The 26,503-nt window shown below is 48.7% G+C and overlaps 1 protein-coding gene across 1 annotated transcript in view; it reads right to left on the bottom strand.

The window, feature by feature from the left end:
• The window catches only part of MAP2K1 (mitogen-activated protein kinase kinase 1), a 27,485-nt gene extending 982 nt beyond the window's left edge, over window positions 1–26,503 (bottom strand). The window contains exons 1-10 of the mRNA XM_077317472.1: window positions 26,251–26,503; window positions 12,341–12,551; window positions 11,815–11,961; window positions 7,553–7,630; window positions 6,637–6,688; window positions 3,001–3,125; window positions 2,022–2,229; window positions 975–1,039; window positions 543–604; window positions 203–248 (exon numbers count right to left, since the gene is read on the bottom strand). Of these exons, the coding sequence (XP_077173587.1) occupies window positions 203–248; window positions 543–604; window positions 975–1,039; window positions 2,022–2,229; window positions 3,001–3,125; window positions 6,637–6,688; window positions 7,553–7,630; window positions 11,815–11,961; window positions 12,341–12,551; window positions 26,251–26,333 (1,077 nt within the window). The 5' untranslated portion in view covers window positions 26,334–26,503. The remainder of the gene's footprint in view (window positions 1–202; window positions 249–542; window positions 605–974; window positions 1,040–2,021; window positions 2,230–3,000; window positions 3,126–6,636; window positions 6,689–7,552; window positions 7,631–11,814; window positions 11,962–12,340; window positions 12,552–26,250) is intronic.

The following is a 26,503-nucleotide window of genomic DNA, read 5'->3' as shown; positions in this document are numbered from 1 at the left end:
CCAAAGGAACGGCCTGGGGATTAATAGGGGGGAGTGTGGGAACAATGGGGGGGGGGGCGGGGGAGCAGGGAGCGTGTTCATCTCCGGAGAGGAGCCCCAAAGAATCCTCCTGGGCAGAGGGCTCCTCTTCATGCAGCCAAAGGCCAGAGAGCATCTCAGGAAAGCTCGGGGTGTGTAACCAAAGGAGCCCATTTCCACTCACCATGAGCTGTTTGAGATCCGCCCGCTCGGCTGGGTTTTTGATCAAGCTAGGAGGTGGGGGGAAAAGGGAGTCACGTTTCTGTGGCTGTTACCGATTCGCATCTGCTAGAAATCTTTGTGTCCGCGGCACAGGCAAGTTTAAGGCCTGACTTCCCTCCCCAGACAGCACAGCTCTCTTGCCCACCTGTCTGCACCGGGGATCGTGCCAAAGAGCTTCCAGCTAGACTGTGCTGTGCTTATGCCAGTGAGGGGGGCCGGCTGGACGTTTTCCACAGCAGGCACCAAAGCGAGCCCTGGAAGAAGGCTTCCGAAAGCTCCATCCTGCCCACAACCAGACTCACCATTTGTTCACAAAGTCCTGGAATTCTAGGCTGAAGACGCCACTGGGAAGCTTCGGAGGGGGCTGAAAAACCAGGAAACCAAACAGAAATCAGAGTGGCAAGCAGAGCCACCTCCCAAGCTATCCTTTTGCCCTCCTGGAAGCTGAAAGAGACGTCTGATGCAACCAAGTGGTGGGGACGTGAAAACTCCTTGGGCAGAGGAGCCGTGGTTAAGAAAAGAGGCTTTCTCTGTGACAGTACGTGACCGAGTCTTCTGGAGAGCCAGTTTGGCCACCCCTGAATGAGGGCCAATTTGCACATGGAATTCATGAAAATCCTGCTTTGCCGGCTAGGGGGGAAACCCTTTCCCCGCTCAACTGGCACTAATAAAAAGTCTGCTTTCCAAGAGGCATGAAACACAACACAGCCACCCCCCCCCCCCAGCACACTTACCTCATTGACGATATAGTCTAGGAGTTCGAAGATGGCCATCGGGGGCCGGGTTTCAGAGCCGTAGGCTGAAAAGACAGAGGTGGAAATCTACAAGGAGGCTCAGTTGGATGTTGCCCCCTTCTCAAGCAAGATATTTATATATCCTCATTAAGCCCAGCTGTTATTTGATTAAGAAATGCGTCATCACATGTTCAATAAAAAGACCACGGAGCTTTTACAAGCACTTATTGCTTAAAAGAAAAACATACTGTGACGCTTGCCAGGCAGTGTGGCAAAAACCAGAAGACTTTGCTGTCCACCTTAGCAGAGAGGGAGCAGGAAGAGAGGCTAGAAAAGAGCGTCCACCTCAAGGATGCAAATTTGGCCTTGCTGCTCTTAAGGGAAATGCTAGTCACTCTTGCCCTCTTCGGCTAGGGCAGAGGTGGCCACATTGTGGCTCTCCAGAAGTCCATGGACTACAATTCCCATGAGCCCCTGCCATCTCATGGGGATTGTAGTCCATGGACTTCTGGAGTGCCTCAGTTTGTCCACCCTTGCTATAGACCAGGGGTAGTCAAACTGTGTCCCTCCAGATGTCCATGGACTACAATTCCCAGGAGCCCCTGCCAGCGAATGCTGGCAGGGGCTCCTGGGAATTGTAGTCCATGGACATCTGGAGGGACACAGTTTGACTACCCCTGCTATAGACTAATAGAGCTGTTCTCTCAAACGGATGCCTCTTTTAAATTTCAAGCTCATTACAGCTAGAGTCAATTCTGGGGGTATCTTAGAGACCCACACATTTGTGTGTGTGTGTGTGTAAGCTTTTGGGAATCAACGCTCCCTTTGTCATGTATTTGTGGTGCTGGTGTGTGGAAGGCTCCCACCTTGAAACTCTTGCTTCTTGCTAAGACTGCCCTGGACTCAAATTTCACTGCTGCACTGCAGGCCAGCTTGGCCACCCCTGAGCCTCTCCAGGCTTCTGCACGAAGGGTTCAAGGTAGGACGGCAGCTGGCCAGCAGCTGTGTTGGCCCACCTCTTTTGGCAGTTTCCAGGCGTGCTCTTACCGCTCGTGGGCCTGCCTGGTGTCCTGAGCCTGGGCGATGTCTCTGCGATGGGAGAGTCGCCCCCGATGGGGCAGCCGAACATGAGCTCCAGCTCTTTCGAATCGGGCGGAGGGATCGGGTACCTGCCGATGGCCATTTCCACCAGAGAGAGACCCATGCTCCAGATGTCCGACTGTACCGAATAGTGAGTCCCTTGTAGTCTTTCGGGCTGCGTGGACAAAAGGACAAAAACAAATGCCGAACGGCTCTGGGCGTCTGAGAAACTCAGCCGTAACCTGGGCCAGGCGGTGTTGGTGGAAATCTGATTCCATGAAGGCATCCATCTATACTTAGGCTGCTTTTTCAGTTTTACTGTGATGAATAGCTAGGAAACTGCGAGGCCGGGAAACCTCCAGGAATGTGGAGCTGTTAATGACTCCATAAACGCTAAAGAAAAGGACCAGCTTTCATTTTTAATTCCTAGAACGCCCGTCTATCAGCCCCGAGGCTGGCCATCTGTTTAACTTTGGTGCCACAGGAAATTCGGACGCCCTTCAGCTCGGACACCTGCTGACTTGGCTAGCGACCACTCAAGCAGAGCTGGAAAGACACAGCCATAGGGAAGAGGGAGGGAGGGAGAGCAGAAAAGTTAGGATTTAGCCAGATCTCTCCCTAGCCCCCAGCCATCACATTAAGTGCACAGAGTACAGCTTCTTGGCAAAGTTTAATTCCACCAGTATCTGTCATAAGGACCTCAGAAGAGCCCTGCTGGATCCGACCAGGGAGGGTCCATCTAGTCCAGCATCCTGCCTCACACAGGGGCCAGCCAGTTCCTCTGGAGACTGAGGCCTTCGTAAAAACACAGGAGGAGCCCTGCCAGATCAGAGCTTAAGTGGTATCATGCGCACTGCTTGTAGCGCATGCACACACTTGTAAAACATGGAAGGTCAATACAAGAGCTATTACAATATGAACCTGGGGCTTGATCCCCGCTACTTACCGACATGTACGACCGGGTGCCCACGAAGGAGTTGGCCATGGAATCGATCAGTTGCCCACTGACACCGAAATCACAAAGCTTGATCTCCCCTCTGGAGTTTACCAGAATGTTGGATGGCTTAACATCTAGGGAGAAGAGGGTGGGCGGCATATAAAAAGACGGGCATTGAGAGCCCGCGTGGTTAAGAGCAGCAGCCTCCGATTTGGAGAACCAGGTTTGATTCCCCACTCCTCCTCCACATGCAGCCAGTTGGGGGACCTTGGGCTAATCACTTCTCTTTGAGCTGTTTTTGCAGAGCAGTTCTCTTAGAGCTCTCTTGGCCCCTCCTACCTCACAGGCAGACTAGCCAGTCCTAACCTTAAAAGACTAACATCCTCACTTGAAAAGCCCATAAGGCTTCTGTATCAATGTTCTGACTTGGCATAAGAAATTTCTGGGTTCTGGGGAATGGATGGTATCACTTCATTTTAATTTTTTGCCACTGCAAAGACTCCGTGGAGAAAACACAGCCAGGTGTCATGGTTACGAGTGGCACTTTCTAGTCACAGTTCTCTTTAGAGCTTTCCCCACAGGGCAGTTCTGTCAGAACTCTCTCAGCCCCACCTAACTCACAGGATATCTGTTGTAGGGGAAGGGAGGGAAAGATGTTTCTTTCTGGAACTCCTCCGGGTAGTGAAAAGCAGGATACAAAACCCGACTCTTCTTCTTGTCTGACCTGTCATGAGCGCATGAATATGTTCAGCGGCGCTGCTTTCTTAAACCAGTAACTAGGCAACTGGGGACTGACTCTTTGTGAATGCTCAAGCACCGGGCCCCGCTCTTTCCAGCTTGTATGCTGTAGGCGTAACGTGCCGTGTCGCAGAACGGAGCTCTTCTGAAGCCATTAGCCATCTGCTCAGCCTTATTCAACGAGTAGCTGCTGAATGCAGGGAGAAAAGGCCCACCCAACAGGGTGCAGAGGTCAAGGGACCGAGAGAAGCCGCCACACAGGAGATCTTCTCGTGGGTGCAGAGTTCTCTTTGGGTGGGGTGGGGTGGGGAAGGCTCAGACTTCCTTCGGCTTTGTAGCACCCTCTTTGCGAACCCGGTAAGGAAGGGGACTCTGGAAAAGTCACTTCCCATCGTGCAGCTCCCTGTTTCAGTCCTTCTGAGGTTGGGGCTCTTCATCTGACATCTGCAAAGATGCATAACTTGCCCCATCTATGCACCTTGGGTTTGCAGCATACACCCATTAGGCAAATCAGAGGGGTGCAATGGAGGTCCTTTGTCTATGAAGATGTTAAGTGCAACATGAGACATTTGGGCAGGGGTCTTCCTGCACCGATTTTTATTGGTTGCAGCTCGACTTTTTAACTGCATCCGTTTCCCCCTTCCTGGACCCACAATGTTGTCGTCAGCCATTGCTTTACTTTGACAGATATTCCGGTGGGTCACCATATTCGTCTGAAGGAGGAGAAGAAAGTCCAGGGACACCTTTAAGACTCACAAAGCTTTACTCAAGGTATAAGTTTTTGTGTGCATACACATTTCTTCAGATACATTGAAATGGAAGTTACCAGTCCATACGTACAGATAAAGGGTGAGCAGTAAATTAGGTTACATAATAATAAAGATGTTTAACAGATGTTGTATGCTAATAAATAATAATAAAGAATTTGTATCTGAAGAAGTGTGTATGCACACAAAAGCTTAGATTCAGAATTAAAATTTGTTGGTCTTAGAAGAAGAAAGAGTTGGTTCTTATACACCGGTTTTCACTACCCAAAGGAGTCTCAAAGCTTACAAACACCTTCCCCTTTCTCTCCCCACAACAGACACCCTATGCGGTAAGTGAGGTTGAGGGAGCTCTGCAAGAACTGTGACTAGCCCAAAGGCACCCAGCTGGCTTCATGGGAGGAGGAATGGGGAATCGAACCCAGGCCTCCAGATTAGAGTGTGACACTCTTTAGCCACTACACCATGTGGCTCTTGGGAACCATGACCCTGCACAAGAAGGGTAACCAAAAAACGTTGTGACCAAAATGAAATTAAATGGTAGATCAGTACCCTGTGCTAATATACAAAATATAAAATATTTCAATTATACACTCAAAGGTGTTAAAATATCATCTAAAAACCACATTCTAAAGTTTCTGCATATTTCCCAATGCCTAATACAGATACGAATATATAAATATGGGTTAAAAGGTACACATTATTTCCATAAACAAGAACCAAACATGTTTCCTCAAGATTCAAGTTGAGCCCTCTATAAATTAAATATAAACATATATGAAAAACTCATCATATACAGATTGGAGCAAAACCACATAAAATGCAATGTGAACCTATAATGTTAAGGGGGGGAGGGAGAAAATAACGATCTGATAAACATCAAAAATATCTTTTTAAAAAAATTATTTTTCATATATATGGAATCTGGATAACTACCTTATTCCCATTCTGGTGTTCCACCAAGGAGGAAGCGGAAACAAACCTTTAGAATGGGACATTTAAATGGCATTTTAACCTCTTTGAACGTATGATGAAAGTATATTTAATATTCTGCCTATTAGCACTGCGTACTTGGCTGGAGGAATTCCTGGCAGGACGTTGCATCCTCCGGTTAGAAACCTTGGCAAAGGTCCTCCATCTGCCCAGCGGAAGTCCGAGGCTGAGCATTTTCCACAAAGCCCAGGGGGGGCAAATGTCATTCATTTCAGTGTTGATACGGCGTTTTGAATTTTAGACAGTGCTTGGCTCGAGAACAGCCGGAAGAAAGGAAGCCCAGCAACTGGGAAGAGATCGCATTGCAGGCATTCAGGGCGCCTGCAGCAAAGCACAGCGGCCGGCCGGTTCCCCAGCAGAAACATGATCCCCGAAGGCGATCCCGAGGGGAAGAAGGCTTGCCGGCAACGCTGAGAGCGTTAATTAACAACCCTCTTCTTCCAGCAAGCCGGCCGGCTCTTCCAGCCCTTTCTTCCCCCAGTCATTTGCTCCGGCTGCCTCCCTTTACCCCCCCACCCCCCCGGTTTTATCGATCTCTTGTGCCCAAACACCCAATAATGGCTGACAGGAGGAAGCGGGGAAATGCTAACCCTCTCTGGAAAACAGCACTTCAGGGCAGATAAGCACAGTGGAGGACTTTGCCCCAAGGGGGTCTGGGAGAAGTCATGCCAAGACAAGAGCCTGCCCTGCCATTATCTAACCGCTGAGGTTCACGGTGGCAAGCTGGCAGGGGTGGGGGGAGCCAAACTTACAAGGAGAGAATGAGCATAACATTCAATGATGTGAAGCTTTCCGTCTTACCCAGCCCCATGCTGAATCACTGGCCAGTCCCCTTTCCTGGGGACAGAAAGTCTATTGGCTTCAAAGCCGAGTGGTCAGACCAGGGTGTCAGATTAGGCCAAGGAGACACAAGTTCAAATTTCTACTCAGCCACAAAACAGACTGGGTGGTCACTGGGAATCTGCTTTCTCTCCTACACTGCAGGGTTATGGTGGGGAGAGAAGACAGGGTGCGGAGGGGAAAGATGACACGCCCAGCACTTTTGAGCTCCATGGACAAAAATTGGCATATTCATCAAGCTGATGTATATAGACAGATGATTACTTCCAGTTGTAATACTCCCAATTAATATAGGCCAAAACATTCTTACCTCTATGCATTATCTTATGTTTCTCTCTCAGGTACGTGAGACCTTTTATTACCTGCAAGCCAAAGTAGAGCTTAATATTATTTATTTTTTAAAATGGAATTGATAAACATAGCTTGCACATTTTTTTCAAAAGTTACAGGTATGTCTTTTTAATCGGAACAAAACCTAACTGCTCTGCTAAGTACAGACTGGGACCCACCATGTGCTTGGAATCAGAGGGCCAGACCCCTCTAATCTGATCCCCTTTATTGCAGAGTCAGGGGATCTGTAGTCTATGGACATCTGGAGAGACCCAGTTTGGCCACCCCTACGTAGAGTCCAAGAGCAGTCTCAGAAGGCGGCTGTAGCAGCTCTGAACATCAGAGGTCTTACAATCCGACAGAGGTGTCTGTCCATATTGGGGACATTCACAGGCTATACACAAACAAGGACACACTAAACCAGACTCTCCATCTTTGAGTCTGGCAGTGTGTGCAAGATAGGTCCTCAGAAGAAGACAGAAGGACTTTCCTTCCATCTTCTAACGCCTCTCTCGAAATGACCGCCAGGCTCTCCATCCTTGGCACCAGGAAATCAGGACAGATTCCTGCACCTCTGTCCATCCCAGTTACTTAGAGTAGGACTCCATCGGCTTCTCTATCTAGAATGGATTTCCTGTAATAAAGAAGTCCGTCTTGTCTTATAAAAAAGATAAGAGACGTCTCAGCTAATGTTGTTTGTTGACATCTTTTTAATAAGGGGTGGGTGGGCGGGAATCAATGCCTGCAAACCTACTCAGGTTGGCCCACCATTCAGCATGCTTTAAGACAAAAATTTTAAAAACCCAAACCACCATCTGCCTGCCTTCTGGACTCGGATCTGCAGTCGCCAGCTGCGTTTAGATTCCGCTTCCCGGATGCCAAAACGACATACTTACAGCAATGCTAACTTTGCCCAGGATCTGTTCTGGGATCCTGCCAGCCTTTTTCAGGACCTGATCCAAGGAGCCGCCGTCCTGTCACAGAGAGATGTTTAAACAGTCAGAGCATTAATCGTATTTCTCCCTAAACGTGTCGACGGCATTGCAAACATACTGTGCGGTGTGAGAAAAAGGCTTACAAAACCCATAAGCCAGCTAGCTGGTTAAGGGTGGCGGCCTCTAATCCGGAGAACCAAGTTTGATTCCCCACTCCTCCTCCAGATGCAGCCTGCTGGGTGACCTTGTGCCAGGCACAGTTCTCTCTGAGCTCTCTCAACCTCACCTACCTTATAGGGGGACTTGTGGGAAGAAGAAGAAGAGTTGGTTCTTATATGCCGCTTTTCCCTACCCGAAGGAGGCTCAAAGTGGCTTACAGTCGCCTTCCCATTCCTCTCCCCACAACAGACACCCTGTGGGGTGGGTGAGGCTGAGAGGGCACTGATATCACTGCTCAGTCAGAGCAGTTTTATCAGTGCCGTGGCGAGCCCAAGGTCACCCAGCTGGTTGCATGTGGGGGAGCGCAGAATCGAACCCGGCCTGTCAGATTAGAAGTCCGCACTCCTAACCACTACACCACACTGGCTCTGAGTCAGTTTGGAAGGGAATGCAAGCCGCTCTGAGACTTCTTCAGAGTGGTAGAAAACAGGGTCTTATGTGGAGCTCTATGAGCTGTCACCTGAGACGAGGAGCCTTGTGGAGCTAATACAGTTCTCTACAGGGCCTGTAAGGCAGTGCTCTTCCAGCCAGGCCTTTGGCTGAGGGCAGGGAGACCTACTGAAGGACCTGCCATATCCAACAGGTAGAGAAAGAAGCGATGGCAGGAACATGGAAGAGGCGGTAGGAAGTCAGACAACGAGTCAAATTTACAGTAACCAACAGAGCGCCAAATGCTACATTTCTGGCTCCTGCTGCAGATGCACACGTGCCGGGGATCATGAGGAAGCACGCGGGTCAAAGGAAAAGGGGCCGAGGCAGCCCAGAGAGCCGGCGGGACGTAGAATTCAGCCGCAGAGCAAGCCTGCCTCAGGCTGATCAGGACACGAGTGGATGCGTGAGGAAGCACAAAACACCCCCTTGCAAAGTTAAATATATGCTGCCGTTGCTAAGAGCTCTGGGAGAGGAAGAACGGCACCAGCCCTGCATATTTTTAGCAAAAAGCTGCTGTTCAGCCAAGAGCAGGTTTTCAACCGAAGTCACCTCACAAAACTAAGAGTCAGAAATTTTGATTTCTTCACAAACAGGGAGAAGAAACTTGGTTATGCCACTGCGAAGAAGAAAAAGAAGAAGAAAGGCTGTTTGTTTGTACCCTGTTTTTCACTACCGGAAGTCATCTCAAAGTGGCTTTGCAATCGCCTTCCCTCCCTCTCCCACAACAGGATGCCCTGTGAAGTCGGTGGGGCTGAGAGAGCTCTGGCAGAACTGCTCTAAGAGAATTGTGACTAGCCAAGGTCAGCCAGCTGTCTGCACATGGAGGAGGAGGAGGAGGGAATCAATTCCGGTTCCCCAGATTACAGTCCACCGCTGCGCCAGGCTGCCTCTCCTACAAGACAGGAAGCCGAGGATCATTTCGGCTGCAAGGAAACTAAGTCGCGTGGCACTTTCAAGGCCAGCAGATTTCTTGTGGCTTCTGTGGGCGACAGTCCACGTCGTCTGATCAGACTGAGTGAGCTCCAAGCCACACACAAAAAAGTTTTCTCGATAAATCTGGTAGTGTTGGAGGTGCCACATGACTCTTTGGGGCAGGGGTGGCCAGACAGTGCTGTGAATGTGATGGCAGTGGCTCATGGGAATTGTAGTCCACGCACATCTAGAGGGCCACAATTCAGCCACCCCTGCTTTAGTGTTTTTGTTTTTTTTTTTGCTGCTTCTCTGGAACTTGACACATGGAGGCAAAAGACACACTTTGTGGTACAGCACCACAAAACAGGGCCAAAGCAAAGGGAGCTGCCAAGTGCGTAAGAGAGAGACGGCCAGTAACTATTCCTGCTTGTAACTTTTTAACCACACAAAGCACCTGGAGCCGCCTGGTGTTGTTACCTGTGCAGAGTTCTTTATTGGCATCTTTAAGGCCAACAAAGTTTAATCCTAAACTTTGTTTGCACGCACCCTTCTTCATGCGTGCTCACAAAAGCTTATCCCCAAAATCAGACTCGGTTGGTCTTCAAGGTGCCCCCGGACTCCAGCTTTGTCCTGCTGCTTCAGACCAGCACGGCGGCCCACCGGAATGCCTGAAACACTACCTCTCTTGGGAAATCCTTTGGGTGCAATCCCTGGTGTTTATAAGCGGCCTTCACCCTAGGTGAACCCCGTAAAATCTGAATTCAACCTGAAGAAATTATAAACCTCCCACTTCCAAACCAGTCGAGTACACACTCATCTTGCTATTAAAAGCAGCTGGGTACTCTCCCCCCCCCTTTCAGAAGGACCAGCTTTATTTTTGCTTTTGCAAACAGCTTTAGAAGGTCGTTTCTGAGCATCAAAAGGAGGTTCTTTCTAAAAGCCATTTTGGTCTGGCGCTTGCCAGGCCTGCAAAGCAACCTGAACGTTCTACACATCCAGCCGTTTGCATGACAGACGGAGTATACATTTTAACCCCCCCCCTCCGAACCCAGCTTTCCTTTTATCAGGCAAACAGGGATTTGCAAAGAAACACCTTTTAAAGGGCACCAGCCCCAGTCAGGATACTCAGCGTCAGAGCCGCCCTCGGCTCTCCTGCTCAAAATGCAAAGGGAGGGGACGATCTTGGGGGAAGGAAAAGGTTTCTGAAAATCTGCCGGCACAGACCCGCCAGGCTTCTCTAAGCAGGCCTTGTTCACAGCGCAGGTTTGAAGAGGCAGCTGAGCCAGGATGGCAGGCAGCCCCCTCTGCAGAATCAGGTTCTCCATCCAATGTTCTGTCGACTCTTTGCTCTGCAGGTCCTCCTGCCTTCGCATCTAGCTCCACAGCTCTCCCTTCCGTTCCTCTCTCCCGCCCTCCTCCATTTTAATTCCTTGCTTGCTTTCCCTGCAGTTCAACTTCCCTTCTAGCAAGCAATCAAACTCCCATCCCATTGCATAAGGCCTATTAGCAGCAGCACATAAGGAACAAAAAGGGGGCTCTGAAGATAAAGGCTTCTATTAAAGGACAGAAATAACTGTGCATAATGTCTTCGTGCTTGCGGGCGGGCGGGGGGGGGGGGGGAGAGGGATCTTGCAAGAGCCTATTTTTGACAGCACCTTTCCCTTAAGCCCCGAAGCTGTTCGGTGAACAACATTTGGGTACAGCCGTGGAAGTGTTCAACACCTCCTCCAAGGCGAAGAGGATCGAGGGGCTGGAATGACTTTTGAGCACAGGATTCGCTCCAAGGAGGAGGGTCCATCTGGCCAAACAAAGGCGGACAGATGTCAAGAACGAAGTGCTAACTTTTCCTATCGGAGTTGAAAAGGAAGTTAAAAATAATGGTGTTAACCATGAAAAATGTTTGGGGTTGTGTGAATAAAAAGCAATCTCGTTTCAGTAACAATGAGTAAATGGCGGGCCAGACTTCGCCAGTGCCTTGTAATTATTCAGCTGTGGGCTCGACATGTTACCAAAATCTGCCCCTGGCAATAAGTTACAGATTAAAAGACTAAGAGGAAGGGAAGGAAGGGAGATTTCATATGCTGGTAGGTGGGAGAGAAGACCTTTTCTCTCTCAGTACGTGTGGGTGTCTATTTCTACCACCCACAAAGACAGACAATTCAGGTTCCCCATCTTACCAGTGGGGCAGGGAACAATCTTCAAGGCAGGGCTCGAAGAGGAGATGGGTGAGCTTTTGTGCCAACCCTGCCATGCCAGCCCTTCCTGGAATATTTAACATTCATCCTAGTCCACATGGTGTCCCCTGTATATACATACACCTCTCGTGTTCTACAGTGGCTTGAGCTCTATTGAAATGTATTTTACTCTTGTGTGTTTTGAGTTTGCAAAGACCTATGGTTGCATGCAACAAAGTTTTGCTAGCACTATTTAACTCAGGGATTCCTCCTCATGGGCAGGACTACGAGAAGAAAGCCCGGCACACTATCATGGCACACTATTATTATTATTATTATTATTATTATTATTATTATTATTATTATTATTATTATTATTATTATTCCACCTTACCACCCTTCTTCGGATCTCTCCAACACAAAGCAATGCTCAGCAGGGAAGGCTCTCCAGACCCCAGAGACACACTCGACAACAAAGTGGCTTACCATGTGCTCCATACAAATGCTGATCTCTCCGTCGCTGTAAAATGCTCCGTAGAAACCCACTATGTAGGGGGAATTGCATTCGTGCAAGACCTGCAGTTCGCGGATGATCTGGTTTCGAATCGCTGGCTTGATCTCCAGGTGAATCAACTATAAAACAATAAAATTGACATCATGTCCTTCACAGACTTATGGGATTTATTTTGAAGTTTATCCTTTAAGGCAGGGGTAGTCAACCTGTGGTCCTCCAGATGTTCATGGACTACTATTCCCACGAGCTCATGGGAATTGTAGTCCATGAACATCTGTAGGACCACAGGTTGACTACCTCTGCTTTAAAGGCACATGGTTATGGCATAGAACAAGAATATGGCATATGGAACTTCACTCTCCCAAGAGCACTGTGGTTGCATTTCAGGATTTTCTGGGATAAACATTGCAAAAAACAGGGGGAAAGACCTAGAACCCACATTTCTCTCCACAGCCATCTTGGACTCGACCCAAGGTAAGTTCAGTCCGCAGTGCTCACCTTCCGTGCCATGATGAGACCGGAAGGCTTGTGGGACACCTTGAAGACCACGCCGCCGTTCCCTGCGCCCAGCTCACTGATCTTCTCAAAATCGTCATCTTTCAGCTCCCCGACTTTCTGCTTCTGAGTGAGGAAGGCCTCGAGGCGTTTCCGCTGCTGTTCATCCAACTCTAACTCTTCCAACTTCTTCTGCAGGGCTTCTAAATTGGTCCTACGCAGCAAGGAAAGAGAATGCAGACAAGCAGCCATTGAGTTCATGAAGTTCCCTGTTTTCAAACCCGTGTTTGAACTGCAGCCTTCGTGAGGCCCATGGGACTCCGGTGGCCTCCGTCTGACGGGAAGGTGGCCAGCAAGTTACATGGATTTGGGTGACTAGATTCTGAGGAAGCACATCAAGGCTCGCCCACAGATTAAAACATATTTTCAAACCTACAAAAGCGGGAAACTTGCTTTGTCCAGGAGTTAGATTCAAGGCCATTAGCTCCTTAGAAACCAACAAATTTTTTGGTGTATGAGCTTTCCAAAATCAAACCTCAAACCTTTCTCTACCCAAAGGACCCTCAAAGCGGCTTCCATTCGCCTTCCCTTTCCTCTCCCCACAACAGACACCCTGTGGGGTGGATGAGGCTGAGAGAGCCCTGATATCACTGCCCGGTCAGAACAGCTTGATCAGGGTTGTGGTGAGCCCAAGGCCACCCAGCTGGCTGCATGTGGGGGAGGAGCGGGGAATCATGCCCAGCCCACCAGATTAGAAGCTGCCACTCTTAACCACTACACCAGGCTGGCCTCTCTGAGTCACCGTGGGCTATGAATCACCCCCTGCCACCCCTGCAGAAAGCCTTCTCAGAGGGATGGTACACCACATCCTGGACAGACTTGTACAGGGATGCCAGCCTCCAGGTGGGACCTGGGGATACCCTGGAATTACAGCTCACCTTCAGTCAGCAGAGATCAGCTCCCCTGGAGGAAATGGATGATTTGGAGGGTGGGCTCCGTGGCACTGGACCCTACTGAGGACCCTGGCCCCCCCAGTGGGCAATCCTATCCCCCATCCCCCACGGATGGCCAAGAGGCACCTAGCAACCCTATCTTCGCATAGACTTCAAGCTTCTCTGTGCCAATTCACAGGCCATTATGTAACGTTGCACAAAAGCTTCTGTTTCTTGCGTATGTTTTATTTGTGCAAAGAAGTGTGTGTGTGTGGGGAGGGGGGGAGAGGATTCAGTCAGAAGCTAAACCACAAGGGACGTGAGATGTCCTTTCATGAAAGGAGTGAAGGTGGTGGGTTTTGAAGGGGTTAAGTTTTCTGCATTTGAGATGACTTCCTTTTCCTGCTCTCCTAGCCCAGGAATCGTTGGATGGGTCAAGAGTTGCCTTCTGCCAGCAAGGAAACGGCTCCTGGTTTGCACTTCCTAGCCCTTCGCAATGTGAGAAAGAGAGAAGAGCCTTGATGTGATCTCAAGAACAACGGCCACATATGCGTCTGGCTAACTAACGGGAAATGGGTCTCTTAGGGATACCTTGAAACCTTGCTCATTCAGGTCTCAGCGTGAGGTAGGCCTTTGGGTCTAGGTGTCATTCTCTGCATTGGCCCAGATTTCCAACACTGGTCAAGAGAGCGGCTGGCTGCAGAGCAATTCCGACCCTGGACGTGTAACTAGGGTGACCAGGTTGGTCTGGAGCAGCAGGACAAAGTCTGAGTCCAGGAGCACCTTTAAGACCAACAAAGTTGGATTCAAGGCATCAGCTTTCGTTTGAATAAATCTTTGTTGGTCTTAAAGGCGCTGCTGGACTCACACTTTATTCTGGAAGTGCAAATGGATTCCAGAAGCTTGAGAACTCACCCCTGCTATGTTCTAGTTTTCCAAGAAGCTATTGATGCTAGACATGAGATTCTGGGTACTGTTCGGTTTATAGCTCTAACAAAACTAACCGAGCATGGATGGCCTCAGATCTCGGAAGCTAAGCAGGGTCGGCCCTGGATGGGAGACCACCCCCCACCCCCTGGAAGTCCAGAGCTGCTCTGCAGAGGCAATCAATGGCAAACCACCTCTGCTTGTCTCTTGCCATGAAACCCCTCCAGAACTATGCAACCAAAGCAAACCCCCCAAAGCCAGCTCTCCCTTCAGAACTGTGCAATCTCTCGCAGGCCTGCTGCAGAAACAACTGGAGCATGGGCTAAAAGAAAGAGACACCCAGCGTGTAGGAACAGCTGCCTTCTGCCTCTTGTCTTCATCCAGACAATCAGAAGACAAAAATCAGAACAGGCTATCATTAAGCCAGGCAGAGAGCTTGCATTATCTTCGCTCCACAGTAAACAGCCGAGCGTCAATACAATCTGATTATAGACTTCCTGCCTTGGACGCTTACAGATGGGGAAGCAGAATGCAGAAGTGCCCCCAAGGGATGTGCCTTGCCAAGCCCCCCCCCCTCGCCTCTGCCCCTAGTTGAATGCACCAGGCTAAGAGGCAGCCAAGCCAAGGGTCCCAGAAGCCTCCCTGGCAAAAGAAGAGAGGGCTTTGCCCATCACAGGCCTCTCTGCAGGACTCCACCTCAGGAGAGGCACCATTTCCCACGTCCCGTGCGATTTGGGGGAGAGGGCACCCTGCAACTGACGCGCCCCACCTTGCAGAGTGTGGGGTGGTTCCTCAGGGTTGCCAGCCTCCAGGAGGGGCCTGGCGATCTGCTAGCACCAATCATCTCCAGGAAATAGAGATCGGTTCCCCTGGAGAAATGGGCTGCTTTGGTGGGTGAGTGCCACGTCACTGTACCCTCCCCTCCCCCAATCCTGCCCCCAAATCCCTAGGCGTTTCCCCACCCAGTCCCAGCAACCTTCTGGCAGCCAAGTAGGACAGAATACACCAATGAATGGTGCGGGTCCATAAAGATAAATCCTCCACTGGTCAACTCGTCTTTCCACCTCAAACCAAGTTTCCCCTTGCAGCTAGAAGCAAATATTTCTGAAAAGAGGTTTTTGTTCTGTTGGGGGATGCCAAGAAGGGCTGTAAGGATCCCGGACAGAGATATGGATGATCGGTGGCTTTTGCGGTTCCGATAAAGAGACACCGTTTGTTTTGTCTTGCTTAGGGGAACTGTGATGCAACCTGGAGTTCTTCTTTTAGGAAGATGTGTGCACGCACACAAAATATTTTGGCCCAGAATTAAACTTGGCTGCTCTCGAAGTTGCTCCTGGACTCAGACTTTGATCTATGACCCACCGGACTCTATGGTACGACCCTGACTCTGAAGGCAGCCTTGTAAATCTACTTCCCCCACCAGCGCTGGGCACAGGGATACTGGGGGGGGGGGAGGATTTTAAAAGGGCAGCCCGAAACATCCTCTTCCCAGCTCTCTGTATTTTGGAACATCCATCCAGAAGAAGAGTTTTAGAGAATTCCCAAAATTGCACACTGGCTGCTTTCACACATGATGAGAAATGCACTTTGGATGCACCTTCCCAATAGTTTGCATCCGCAAACTATCTGATAAAGTACATGATCCAATATGGGTGAAATCAGCTGCCATTTTGGTGTCCTCGTAGCTGGTCCCAATAAAAATATTTCACGGATGGTGTTTGCGTTTGTAACCCGCCCAGGTGCTTTAAAATGTTTCCCTGGATTACAGTTTTCTTAATAAACACATAGGGTACCCAGTGGGGTGTTTCAGTGCCCCATGAGGTTAACATCTTTTTCTCCAGTAGCAACAATTAGCAGATTCTCTGGTTGTTGTTTTCTACCTAGTTTCTCTTTAACAAACTGTAAAGGGCTGGCTGTGCTTTGGGAATAGTCTTTACGACTACATAGGGAACAATGTTTGAGGAGGAAGAGATTCAAGAGCTGTTTACTGAAATCTACCAGGAAAAGTACAAAGGGGACAACGTCTTGATGGTGTTTGTACTTTTAAACAGGCAATTCAGAGGGCAGACCCCCTCCACAATAATCAACTAAACAGATCCTGAAATGGTAGCGCCTTTCCACAGTTCTTGGAACAATGTGGTAAGCAAAGCAATACCAAGAGACCTAGCAATGAAGGACTTTTGAGAAGAAAATTCAAGCTTCTTGGTTAAGAGTGGCGGCGTCTAATCTGATGAGCTGGGTTTGATTCCCCGCTCCTCCTCCACATGCAGCCAGCTGGGTGACCTTGGGCTAGTCACAGCCCTGATCAAGCTGTTCTGACCGAGCAGTAATCTCAGGGCTCTCTCAGCCTCACCCACCTCACAGGGTGCTTTGAGACACCTTCAGGTAGTGAAAAGCAGGGTATAAAAACCAACTCTTCTTCTCCTGCTGCTCTTGTTATATTTCAGGATCTTCTCTCAGCCTCACCCACCTCACAGGGTGTCTGTTGTGGGGAGAGGAAAGGAAGGCAATTGGAAGCCACTTTGAGACTCCTTTGGGTAGAGAAAAGCGGCATATAAGAACCAACTCTTCTTCTTCAGTAATCTCAGGGCTCTCTCAGCCTCTAATCCCTCATAGGAAGAGGAAAGGGAAGGCAATTATAAGCCGCTTTGAGACACCTTCAGGTAGTGAAAAGCAGGGTATAAAAACCAACTCTTCTTCTCCTGCTGCTCTTGTTATATTTCAGGATCTTCTTCTTGAGAGGCAATCAGCAACGCCTCCGTGGTTTAATTGTCATGCAGAAAAGGAGGGAGTTTGACTGTGGAAACACACAGACCTCTCCAGAAGCTCCCCCCCCACCCCATTTCTTTCCCCCCTTCTCTAAGTCTTTCTAATCATAGTTCTTCTTGCAAGCCGTACCACAAACAGCCTCCTACGTTTTGAAAGGTGACAGGGTCACATGAAGGCGTTGGAATGGGTGCTTCTTTCAAGGGACCTCTAAACTCTCAGATATTTAACTTCAATGAAAAAACCTTTGGAACACCCTGTGTGTGTTTCTGTACACAAGAGTCTCTTCAAGCAACTCCAGCGTTTTGTTTTAAAACAAAAACAGAGAGGAATTTGCACAGGTAGCTCATATACAAAACAGAAAAAGCTAACTGGAACGGAGCTGGCAAATCACCAACAGCAACAAACGGTGCTCCGCCAACCCATGCAGGGCCCTTCACCTTCTCCAACAATGGATTCTGGATGCGAGGCGCTTGAGCGTTTCAAAAGAGAGAAATAGGCAAATAAAAACACACAGCAGGTGTTGTTCAAAACCAGGGAAGGTTATTGAAGGCAGCCCCTTGGAATTCCTTTATCTGTATAAGAACATTGGCCATCCAGTGGATACACAATATAGAATTGAATATAGAAGTTGGTTTGCCACCCTGGTGATTGCAAAATGATATAAAAACATATTTTATGTATATCTCCGTGTTTTTCTAAAACAATTGTGTGCATTTGATATTGACCTCTGAAGAAGACCTGTATTAGTCGAAACGCGATCGGTCTTTGGGTGTTAGAACATTACTAACTTTTATACGTGTGACTTGTGTCACTCCTTGCTGTTTTTATTGGTTTTGAAAAATACTTTTATGTATTTGAGCTCCATAAATGCAATGAAATACATTTTTAATATGTTAAGCAGCAGTTTGCTCAGCCTTCTCAGGTTCTCAGCCTTCTGCTCATCTCCAAGGAGCACCCTCCTTCGTCCCTTTCCCACTCACTGGGGCTCGCGCTTGAAAATAGGTCCTGGATTTGAGCCCTGGCAAGTCCTCCGACGAATTAAATCCAGACCGAGGCTTCCCAATCCCTTGGCACTGAACACAGTAAGATGGCCTGTTAAGGTCGGTATTGGGACCACCTCTTCCCTTGAGGCCCCTAAAGAGTGTTAAGTCCTAGCACACAAACTCTCCTTGGCCCCAAGGAAGTAAAATTGGCCTTGGTCAGGGCCAGGGACTCTTTGGCCCCGGCCTGGTGGAAAGTTTGGCCAAATGAGATCAAGGCCCACAAGGCCTGCAAGACAGAGATGTTTTGCCCGGCTTACGGTTGGAGCCTAGAAACAACTTTATAATTTGCTGGCCTCCCTGCCTACAACCCACCCGACTCAACGTTAGCTGGATGAATTTATTATTCCTGCCCCTTTTTTACCGCTTGGGGAAGGAGGCAGTTGGAAACTGGTTTAGTTATTTTATATTTATTCATCCCCCCCAAAAAAATTAAACCTAATATTTAATGTTTCATAACATTAAATATTAAATAACATTCTTAATCCTTTTGTAAACTGCCCTGAGTCTCCGGGGGGTGGGGGTGGGGGCAGGGTATAAATGCAATAAATAAATAAATGTGCACACCGACTGGCAATCGCCCCCTTTTATCTCAGGTAACACCTTCCACATGACCTACTAGCTGCTCCTTCCCACTGGAGGTGTCAGGGATTCAACCTGGGAACTTCTGCATGCCAAGCAGATGCTCTGCCACTGAGCCACACCGCTCCTCCTTTTGACGGCACTGGTCAGACCACACCTGGAGTACTGTGTGCAGTTCTGGAGGCCTCACTTCAAGAAGGACGTAGATAAAATTGAAAGGGTACAGAGAGTGACAAGGATGATCTGGGGCCAAGGGACCAAGCCCTATGAAGATAGGTTGAGGGACTCGGGAATGTTCAGCCTGGAGAAAAGGAGGTTGAGAGGGGACATGATAGCCCTCTTTAAGTATTTGAAAGGTTGTCACTTGGAGGAGGGCAGGATGCTGTTTCTGCTGGCTGCAGAGGAGAGGACACGCAGTAATGGGTTTAAACTTCAAGTACAACGATATAGGCTAGATATCAGGAAAAAGTTTTTCACAGTCAGAGTAGTTCAGCAGTGGAATAGGCTGCCTAAGGAGGTGGTGAGCGCCCCCTCACTGGAAGTCTTCAAGCAAAGGTTGGATACACACTTTTCTTGGATGCTTTAGGGTGCTTAGGGCTAATCCTGCGTTGAGCAGGGGGTTGGACTAGATGGCCTGTATGGCCCCTTCCAACTCTATGATTCTATGATTCTATGATTTCCTCTTTGGGGAACTCAAGAATTGGCTCTTGTCCAAGCACAAACCTTCTTCTGTTCCTGGGCCCAGTTTCAGCAGAATTCAGCTGCCTACCTGTTGCTAAACTGAACGACAGCTTCTTTACTTGTAGGGCAGTACACAGGGAAGAAACTTATCTGGCACACAACCCTATGCTTTAATTGGGCAGTATGACACCCGAACATAAACAAAATCCAATTTATAAAGTGAACTTTGCCTGCATGGGAGAGCTCACAACAGATTTTTATAATCTCCAAGCTGTTAACAGCAGAATTATGTCATGCTGCAACATTATATAATCTGGTTACCCCAGAATACCCTTCGGTGGTAAACAAGACAACAGAACCATTATCCCTGCCCAAATAATTACAGAGTTCTTTATTAAAGACTGACAAAGCAGTAATCAAAGCTAAAATGCTTTCTGTTTTATAGGAATTTATGGGCAGGTCAGTTACCTGGGCTCCAAATATTCTGGAAGACAGGAAAGTAAAGATTTTCTCAGGTGATACTGGTTGTTGCTTAGAAATTCAATTTTCATTCCTTAGGGATGTGAAATATGTTTCTAGATCTGCTAAAAGAAAGCCTTCTACATGGGCTGCAGATCAGAGGAATCTGCTTTCCCAAGCGATTCTGGCTATCAACACGAGAGCATTCTTGCTCCCTGTGGAATGTCTACAAAGTGAGGAAGTCTCCCAGAGGTCAACAGTTGTATGTCACAGCCACGGAGGAATGCCAGACAAAAAACGTTCCTATGGAATTCGCTCTTTTCCTGTCCAGGCAGGACTGGGGGCAGAAGTAAGCAGATGTTTGCTCAGAATCTCTGCATGGCAAATGGATCCATCTTCCCCAAACAGCTGTTGACTTCCAGCAGGGTCCAGCGGCAGGGTCCAGCTGGCAAAGGTATTCTTTCAAGATTATCCTCAGATGGGGCTTGATTCAACACTGAAGATCACTGACCAAGTTGGAAGAGGGAATGGGGGAGATTCTGAGAGGACACATCAGCATGCTGAACAAAAGCTGACCCAGCCGGATGAAGAAAGCCACACTCAGACCCTCTCCTGACTGTAGAGGGAAAGCAGGATGGGATCTGCTGCCCAGTCAGAACGCACGTTTATTGAAGAGGGACCCCAAAATAAAAGGTAGCCGTGTTGGTCCGAAGTAGCAAAAAGCCTGAATCCAGGGGCACCTTTAAGGCTAAATTTTATTTGTGCAAACTATGTCAGACAATGAAATGGGAGTTATGAGCCCACCTATATAAGTAGAAGCGGGTCATGGATTAGTTTACCAGATACAAAGATCTTACAGAAATAACAGGTTATATTTATCAGGTCATCATTTGACTGGGTTTAACTCTAGGGGGGGGGGGAAATAGTAAAGGAAATAAAAATGGGCTCACGGGAATTGTAGTTCACGGACATCTGGACAGCCACTGTTTGCCCACCCCTGGAGCGCTATACCCAAACTACAGGCAATATTTAATTATTTATTTAGCAATTGTCGTAAAAAGACTTAAAAGAGTATCATTCTCCCAGGAATTAAATTCCAGACGCTTAAAAAACCCCAAAATCTAAACAGCTTTGCATGGCTGGTGTTCATGTACGGCATACCCAAACTTCAGCATTAAGTCCAGCAAGAAGAACACTATATCAACCATCTCTTATACCGTATTTCTACGTATCATTAACATTTCAGGCCATTTAATAAAGCCGCACGCCTCAGTCATCTTAAAAGTGAACGCATCTGGAAACCGTGTCGGCAACAGCTGATTCATATGAGAAAAACCGGAAGCTCTGATTTCTTAAAGAGATGAGTAATGAATGCTTCACCCCTGCTCTCTCCTTTTTGTTTGTGGGGAACCTGCTTAAGAGACCTTCACGGGGAAAGATGCCCAAAGATTATTTGCTTCCTTGTTTTCTTGCCCAAGCATGAAGTAAGGAACTTCTCAGGAATGAAGTAAGGAACTGTTTACAATCCCAAAAATCTTAACTCCTTGCAGCAGCGAAGGGAGACGGGTTAAGACAGGAACTCAAATGCTTGTTCTTTCTACCATTTGGGAATGCCAACTGTTGCAGGGGGTTCCTTAGCAAACGGAAGAGCATTCCGGCTTCTCCTAATAGCCCATCCTAGCCTGAACTTGTCAGATCTTGGAAAGTAACCGGGTCAGCCTTGGTCAGTATTTGGATGGGAAACCCTCAAGGAGGGTGAGGGTTTCTACACAGAGGTGGGCCATGGCAAACCACACAGCTGAATGTCTCTCGCCTTGACCCAGAGGACCCAGGCTAGCCCGTTCTCATCAGATCTTGGAAGGTAAGTAGGTTTGGTCCCAATTAGTACACAGATAGGAGCACCAAGGAAAGCGAGGGTTGCTAAGCGGAGGAATGCAATGACAAATCCCTTCGGCTCATTTCTTGCCTTGAAAACAGCCCCATGAACCTGGGATCACGGTGAGTCAGTTGCAGCTTGACCGCACACAATTATTAAGAGAGGAAGTGGTCATGACAATTTCTGAGCTTCAGACCGGACAGGGATTCAAAAGCTGATTCAACAAAAACAGCCAAGGTGGCTGTGGAATCATGGTCCCCTTTCCTTGGACTTATTCATAATCACACACACACCCAAGCAAGAAGTGCTGGGGAAGGCAGTTGTTATCAGCAGGGAATGGAAAACATGACAATTCTGAATACGCTCCTTTGGAAGCCAGATGGAATTTCTCAAACTATAATCACGTTGGTGGACACATGGAAGGAATGGGAGATATCAAAAAGGGTGGGTTGGAAATTTATAGTGATGCTGGCAGGGGCTCGTGGTAATTGTAGTCCATGGACATCTGGAGAGCCACAGTTTGCCCACCCCTGCCCTACAGAGTAGCCATGAATCAGCTGCGATTTGACAAGGCTTCCCACCACCACCCATTCCTCATCTAGACCTGTTGTTTCCTTCATGCATAAAACCTCTCCCGGGTGGCAGCTGGAATTCAGCAAGAAAATTTTGCATCTTTTCAGAGAGCATGTCCTAGGGTGGATCTTTGGGCCGACGTATATCAGAAACACCCTTCCTTAAGCTCTGTCACAATTTGCCTCTGAATTTTAACCCGCCCGTCTTCCAAGGAACTGACAAAGGTGTTCATGGCTTTTCCCCTTCTCCATTTTATCCTCAATGCCCATGAGAGCAAACAGCTGGCTCAGGGTCAAGGAGTGAGGTTCGTCATCCAAGTGGGGGTTCAAACCCATGGCGTTCCAGCACACTCGCCGCTGCATCACACCAGTGGTCTCTTAATGAGACCCTCTGCACCAGTGGTCAGAATTTACACAAGCCCCCTGCGGAAGTCAAGAAGCTCTTTCAAAAACGCTGCCAGATCTCCTTTGCAGGTAAGCTTTCAATGGTTAGGAGCAAATATGCATACATCTTCGTAACAGTTTTATTTGCACATGCAAATACTTCAGGACACATTCTGTTCAACAGGCCAGAAGGCAAAGTGGATCTGGGTTCTAAATAAAGGAGACCCAGTTAAACATCTCACGCTCCAACATTCAAATACTCAGCGCCCCCCTCACCCCCGTGACTACTTATCCAAATTAATTCTGGGTTCCACTTCCAGATAACGTGAAGGGACATAATAGGCGGCTTGGGTAAAGGAGGCTTGGGTCGTCTTTTCCACACTGGGTTTGCTCCAGCAAAGCAAAACAAGAGACAAAAAGGGAAACGGGGCAGGATCCTGCTTGCTACTTCCTGGTTGAGACAATTGTGGAAAAAATGTCGGAGAAAAGTGCCCTAATGGATCAATCCTGAAACCGTTACCCATTTGCCCCACCCATTGCCAGTTCCTTTCCCGGGAACTGCACACGGAGGATCTGCAAGCTGCAGCCTGAATGAGTCATTCTTCCTTTCCTTTCCCAAGTGCCTTCGAGAAGGAATCCCAAGCCAAAGCTTGCCTCCATCAAGGAATGTCCCGGACTCCGGCTTGCCCTGGCTCAGGAAAGTGCAAGCAAAGGAGAAGGCAATTTGCAAGCGCTGCCATCGGTCAGATTGAGGTAGGGCCCTGGACCTTCTTTCCCTGTAGTCCCAAGGCAGCTACACAGGTGGGACCCACAGTTTCAGAAGCACACCTGTGTGATGGACACTTCTTCTTGCTTTTCTACTGGTTCAGCTAATCAATTGCGACTCTCGCACAAGGGGTAAAGGGTCCTACCTTCAAGTAGCAATCTCAAGATTGCCAAATTTGAGTAACACATGTAAACTAGGCATGCTTTATGACCAACTTACCCTTGTCCTATAATGGAATTATTGACCAAAGACCTTCCAAACCAACACTTTCGTCTCTGGAATACTCTCAGAGGTCACAGCTTTTATGTCACCTAAGCCCTATTTTGCATCGAAGACGTAATTACACATGAGGTGGAACAAAACAGCAGATATTAAAGAAGAATACAGGCAACTATTGTGCCCCCCGTGAAATCTGCAACTTGAAGCTTCAACGTGGCTTCGTATCAAGGCCTGCTTTGAAACATAACCACTGGGGCCAAACTACGTGATTGAGACGACACAATGACATGTCAAGCATTCGGAAAAAATAATGCCTCTTTAGCAACACATGCTTAGCTACTAAAATAAGCATGAGTAGAGCATGGGTAAGCTAAAGGATCCATCTAGTCCAACATCCTGTTTCCAACAGTGTGTTTTGGAAGCGCTTTGGAAGTCCACACACAGGACACGGAAGACCATAACATTCCACGTCCTGCTTGCCTCCCAGAATCTGGGGTATACTGCCTATGAACAAGGAAGCTCTGTTGACCTCTCCAGGCTAGACCCAATCTCTTATCCACTTTTTAAAGTTGTACTCTGTGGCAGCAAACTGTTGGTGAATCACATGTTGTGTGAAACAGTATTTCTTTGTTTGTTGTTATTCTGAGCTTACTAAAGCTAATCAATGTTATTGGCTGACCCACTTACAAGAATAAAGAGGGGGGGGGGGAAACCTGTCAATCTATTCACTCCCTCCCCAGCCTGGATAATTTTACAAACCTCTGTCATGTTGCTGTTGCTTCATAAAGCTGCAATTACAGGGAATGTATTCTAACCCCTTTATCTTCCCAAGGCTTTTTCCAACACCAAAATTTTATCCCGAAGACTGGTGAACTGTACAAATTGACCCCGCCAGAAAGGCACTGGGATGTCAGTCATTTGATTTTTGGTTCCGTTCTGAATAATGCCCAGTGTGAAAGCTGCCTCTCGGAATGCCACAGAGTAGCTATGCTCACTGCACTGCTTGCACAATCTCCAGATCCCTTTCTGGTAAGTCACAGCCCACTCAGGGCATATGTGACCGGGTGTCTGTAAGGCTTCTCTAGATGGCTTACACTTAGTTGCAAAAAAGCCCTCATTTGCCAGACAGCGGCCCATTAATGCAATTTTGAGAGGTCCTTTCGGAACTTCGCAGTCAGTGTTGTCACCGTCCTGAATAATCAGCTGTCATTTTAGCAAGCTTGAGGACTGGTGGATCATCCTTGTCTCCTTATGACTCAGGGCAGGGTGGTATATAAATATAATAAATAAATATTAATAAATTACATGCAAGTGGGGGATGGCACTGTCCATTGTGAAAACTCTCTCTTTAGTTGGCCAACAGATCCCATCTATTCTGTTGAGCTAGGACGATTTTATTTATTTATTATATTTATATACCGCCCTCCCCTAATGCTCAGAATACAGGGTTTCTCATTCCCAACCCTGTTCATCATGCTCTATGTCAATTTACTCTTTGCCCATAAGAATGAACTTGTTACTTCCATTCCATGACACTCTATCTGAGGAAGTGTGTGTTCACCTTGAATAAAACTTTGTTGGTCTTAAAGGTGCTACTGGGGTCTAAATTTGTTAAACTCCACCTTCGCGATTGACTGCTGCTGAATTTATTCCCAAGGAAGAGGAAAGGGTATGCACATTTTTCTACAGCTCAGGTATGTTTACACAGGAATTGTTTGCAAAGGTGACACCCATAAAAATAAAACGCTAGGCAGCAAGAAGCAGCAATATCTGTCTCCTACTCCTTTCAAAAGAGCACAAGGGGGCATACAGAGTTCTTCTCACAACAACCTTGCAATGTAGTCCAGTCTAGTCCAGTCTAAGAGAGTGGCAGTTCTCCTAAAGTCTAACTCAGGAGTCATCCGGCTTCTATAATTAAAGCCACACGACCTCAACCGTTCAGAGCGAGAGAGCCACAAAGAGCTGGCATAAGGCGGCCTATTTGCATAACTGAAACTCTACAAGTGAACATGACTAATAGATGACAGGCTGATTAATAAGACAAAATTTCTGCAGCCCAAAGACGGGTTGCTGCAAGGAGTACCTTCCCTGACTGTTTTAGTGGCCTGGCTTCCAGTCCGCACTTAGATGGCCCTCTGCCCTGCCCTTGCCCGCAAAGCATCTTTTTGGCACTTAAAAACCAAATCTACCCTCCCTCTCGCCCCCCCCCCCCACTCCAACAGACCTTAACTCAAAGATCCCTTTCCCTTTTGCAAAGAAGCCCACTTGGTTGGGGGCCAACAGGTGGCCTTTCCCTTGGCCTCCCCCTGTTCCAGGCAGGGCGGCGAGAACATGGCCGGGGCCAGCGAGGACCACGCCGAGTCCCGCGCGGAGCTTAGCTGGACAACCCACGCCGTGCCAAGAGAACGGAGCCTCCGCGGAGCGCTGCGAGCCGACGGGAGAAGTTCGCTCTAAGTCGCGGGCCAAGCACAATGGGCTTCCCCCAGGCGCGCGGCGACCCGGAGCCCTTGCGGGGGCTTCTGCAGGGCTCCTTTCGGCACCCAGCCCCGACTCGCTCGGCAAGGCTGCCCACCCGCGCCCTTCCCGGAGATGCGCCTCTGCAAGGCGAGGAGGGGCTGCCAGGCGCCAAGGCGCTTCCCGGCCGAGCTCTCGCAGGGACCCCCGAGCCCCCCTCCCCTCTCCCGCCCGCCCTGGGCGGCGACTCACTCGGCGGCGCTGCCGGTGCCGTTGATGGCGGAGCCGTCGGGCGCGGGGTTGAGCTGGATGGGCAGCGGCTTCTTCTTCGGCATGGCGGCGGCGGCGGCGGCGGCGGCGGCGGGGCCAGGCGCGCGCTCCCGGGGCCAGCGTGCGGGGCGACTGTGCGCGGCCGGCTCCGGGTCCCTTTAAAGCGCCAGCCCGCCGAGCAGAGCAGAGCCGAGCAGAGCTGCGCGGAGGCTCCTCCCTTGGCCAGGGCGCACGG

This window comes from Paroedura picta, chromosome 18, assembly GCF_049243985.1.
Source record: "Paroedura picta isolate Pp20150507F chromosome 18, Ppicta_v3.0, whole genome shotgun sequence".
Classification (NCBI taxonomy): Eukaryota; Metazoa; Chordata; class Lepidosauria; order Squamata; family Gekkonidae; genus Paroedura; species Paroedura picta.
This window is presented reverse-complemented; position numbering and strand designations above follow the sequence as displayed.